The sequence below is a fragment of the Bubalus bubalis genome, chromosome 18 (genome assembly GCF_019923935.1).
Source record: "Bubalus bubalis isolate 160015118507 breed Murrah chromosome 18, NDDB_SH_1, whole genome shotgun sequence".
Lineage (NCBI taxonomy): Eukaryota > Metazoa > Chordata > Mammalia > Artiodactyla > Bovidae > Bubalus > Bubalus bubalis.
Genome location: NC_059174.1, coordinates 36,063,817 through 36,067,494, shown reverse-complemented (window position 1 = coordinate 36,067,494; position 3,678 = coordinate 36,063,817). Strand labels below are relative to the sequence as shown.

Sequence of the window (3,678 nt, the reverse complement as noted above, 5' to 3'; positions counted from 1 at the left end):
GTTCTGACACTGATTATTTCTAAAGTATGCACTAAATACTATCATCAAAATATGGCCCATCATATTGCAACCTTTTAACCTTCACTATATCTATTTAGAAATTAACAGAGAACCTTGGAAGGGAGAAGAGTTGAAACAAATGGGACAAAAATATATAAACTGGGGTTTATATGTTGCACACTAAAACAGGAGTTGTAGACTGCTTTGCTATAACTGAAAAATGCTTTCTTTTTAGAGATGTCATCTTCGGAATTTAAAATAAGCAGTATATGCACTAAGGAAACTACAATGCTATGCTAAGTCGCTTCAGTCGTGTCCGACTCTGTGCGACCCCATAGACGGCAGCCCACCAGGCTCCCCCGTCCCTGGGATTCTCCAGGCAAAAACACTGGAGTGGGCTGCCATTTCCTTCTGCAATGCATGAAAGTGAAAAGTGAAAGTGAAGTCGCTCAGTCGTCCGACTCTTAGCGACCCCATGGACTGCAGCCTAACAGGCTCCTCCGTCCATGGGATTTTCCAAGCAAGAGTACTGGAGTGGGGTGCCATTGCCTTCTCCAAAAGAAACTACAATACAGGGAGTTAAATTTTTTCTATGATATGCTTTTTTGCTAAAAAATACTTTAATAATTCTAAAAGTAATTTTGGAAGGCATGGGGGAGGACGGAAGAGCTGAATTATTATTGCAGGGTCTCTGATTAGTGCTTTTTGTCCAATCCAGTGAGGTAATTAAAGATTTATAAGAATATACATATAAATGAATCACTCTGCTGTACACCTAAAACTAACACAATATTGTACATCAACTATACTTCAAGAAAAAAAAATTGAATTAAAAAACCTAAAGATTTATAATAGAAATCAAGGTGATAAAAATAACATTCAGCAGGGGATCATACCATTCAAGAAAAAGATCAAGAAAACTGCTTGTTAAAGCCAAGGTAATATAATCAAATTATATTCATAATATCCTATTCTTAGTAACAGAAATACTCAGTATAAGTGTTACAAAAACAAGTCTTAGCATGTATTCAACACCATCATTTGCCAAGCATTGTGTTAGGTGCTTTACAATCATGATTCTAAATTCTAAAAACTATTCTTAGGAAGATGGGTAAGGTATTTTGAAAGAAGGAGAAAATGAAGCTTATTGAAGTTTAATGACTCATCAAAGACCATATAGCTGGTAAATGTGAGAAACGGTGTTTGAATCAGAGTTTTTTCTTCCATACCACACAGTACCTATCATATAGAAAAGCCACAGAATAAACTGCCCTTACTATTTTATCTATATTTCATTTGTAAAATCCCAAACATGACCTACTATTTTGATATGGCAATATCTATTTTTCATAATATTAATAAATAGTTAAAAAATTCATTATGTTCTTATCACGTGTTTGGAAAAGTGTTATCACAGATAACAATAACAAGCTATTCTTGTCCTCAGTTCCAACAATTTAGAACCTGTTACTCAGACATGAAGCCCTCTGATTCAAATATAAAACACAGTAATCTATTGAGTCACAATCACAAAGATCCAAAACCCCATTTTTGAGTCATTTCTGCATAGTAAGAATCCAGCCTGCATTTGTCCGTGATAGAATATTAAACTAAGAAGTCCCTGAAGAGGTCACAGTGTTGACAAAAATTCAACATGACGGTGGCACCTACAGAGACACAGGAAACCAAACTAGGCCCTTCCACACAGCCACAAGTCCTTGTGACGATTTTGCTTTAAGTCAATGTCTCTTCATGTCGCACATATTCCCCAATGTCTGCTTGATGAAATACCACAATCGCCATGGGGTCTACTTTCCTGCAGTCTTGTGTGGACTTTGCTGCCACCCCAAAACCCTGGGATTCAAAAGAAGAGACACTGATTCACTCAAGTCATTCAATAAATACGCATTGAGGTCTGGAAACAACAAAGACGAAAAAATACAGTTTCTTGAAGAATTCAAAAGGTGCCAAGAATTTAGCCTCTCAAGAGCAGACTGAAAACACATCCTTCTTGAAAGAAAAGATACTTGATTATTTAACAGCCACCATCTCTACTCACCAGAGGGACATCTGCCATGGAGTACACCACGACTCCCTGGTACTGAGAAGTGTTTTCAGTGATTCGCCCAAGTCCAGATTTCAGCACATGGTTCCCATACAGAAAGGACTGCTCTGCTCCAGGTTTTATCCACACTTTATACTAGAAGAAAAAGAATTAAACCCAAAAGACATAAAAATGCTAACAGTTACACCCTTGTAAATTAGCTAGCTACCATGTCTGTGGTTTATTTTTCTTATGAACTAAGCTTTCTTACTTTTACATTGAATTATGTGCGTGTATGTGTATATTCAGTTGCTCAGTCGTGCCCGACTCTGTGACCTCAAAACTGAAGTACCCTGACCTATAATACTATGTCAGTTGGAGGTACAAAACATAGTGATTGTTATTTCCACACATCATTTATTTTGTCATATGGATTTTCAGGGAAAGAGGCCTGTTTCCCTTAAACCGTTCACTGCATGACGAGAACTACCAAGAGATTCTTTCCTCAACTCTTCAATTTCTCCCATGGGCTAAACGTTTAACAGCTCTTTTTCTGTACCCCACTGGGCTCCTCTTCATAGCCACCTATTTGCTTTTCAGTCTCGAGCTGCGTCTGCATAGGCTTTTCAATTTTTGCTGGAGATAAGGACCACTACGCAGCCCCACAGGGTTAGCTCCTAGCCCCCAGCCCCAACGACGCCAGGTAGCAGATGTACAGCTTCAGGTGCTGGCACTGACCCTAGGCACGGTCAGTAACTCCGTTGCATAGCAGATGTGCCTAGTTCTACGTTCTGACGAGGCCCTCAGCCTACACTGACTCCATCCCTAGTGGCGAGCTGAAACCACCCTACAAACCTTGGCATAGGGTGCTAGGTAATCCAGAGCCGTGATGTGTAACCGAAACTTATGGGTCTTGGTGAATTTTCCGAAGCACGTCCCCAACGACACCAGCTTGTCACCGGAGATATTGGCGGCCAACTTCAAAATCTTCTCGCTGAAGGGATAGGGAAGGAGGAGGTGAGGGAGTACGGTGGGACCCAGGCCCGCACCCGCTCCACGCTGCCTACCTGGCCCCGCGCCGCCTCACCTCACGTAGTACACCCGGTCGTTGTGCAGCCTGAAACAGTAGGTGCCGTCGGGCCTGTCGACCAGCAGCTGAAGATTCTCCCCGATGCTGAGAGGAAAATGAGGACTGGAGACCGCGCCCGCAGTCGTCCACGCACCGCGACCCCCGCCCCACCCACGCCCGTCCCCGCCAACCACACACTCCCTCTTCTGCTCCAGCGCTCTTACTATTTTGCTATCTTCTCAAACATTACTCGGGTCTCCTCTTCAGTAAGCGGCCGCATTTTCCCGCTGGGTTAGAACGCCGGATCCTCGTGCCTCAGTTAGCGGAAACGGAAGCCCAGCCGCCGGGCTCTCCTTGGCAACCCCAAAGCCGGCCTCTCTAGCTGCTTTCTAATCGTTCCCCACGCTAGCGCCCCGTAATCTGGAGGACTCGCGGAAAAAGAAAGCCGGCCTGACGAGAAACCATAGAGACCGTGACACCCCCCCCCCCCCCCGCCGCTTCCGGTTCTAGATTAGAAAGTCAGCGCCCTCCCTGGACGGGAGAGGAAGTGACGCTGTTGCCGAAA

At 43.5% G+C, this 3,678-nt stretch overlaps 1 protein-coding gene across 4 annotated transcripts in view; it reads right to left on the bottom strand.

Annotated features, from left to right (window-relative positions):
* NIP7 (nucleolar pre-rRNA processing protein NIP7) overlaps positions 1 to 3,670 on the bottom strand; it is a 42,586-nt gene extending 38,916 nt beyond the window's left edge. For 2 of the 4 annotated variants that reach the window (XM_025268952.3, XM_025268951.3), the window contains exons 1-4: positions 3,338 to 3,604; positions 3,132 to 3,218; positions 2,900 to 3,038; positions 2,060 to 2,200 (exon numbers count right to left, since the gene is read on the bottom strand). In XM_025268952.3, the coding sequence (XP_025124737.1) occupies positions 2,060 to 2,200; positions 2,900 to 3,038; positions 3,132 to 3,218; positions 3,338 to 3,393 (423 nt within the window). In that variant the 5' untranslated portion in view covers positions 3,394 to 3,604. Of the gene's footprint in view, positions 1 to 601; positions 1,855 to 2,059; positions 2,201 to 2,899; positions 3,039 to 3,131; positions 3,219 to 3,337 lie in introns of those variants that run through there. The other 2 variants (XM_006047626.4, XM_025268950.3) reach the window with 2 other exon arrangements.
* Between the last annotated feature and the right edge of the window lie 8 nt (positions 3,671 to 3,678).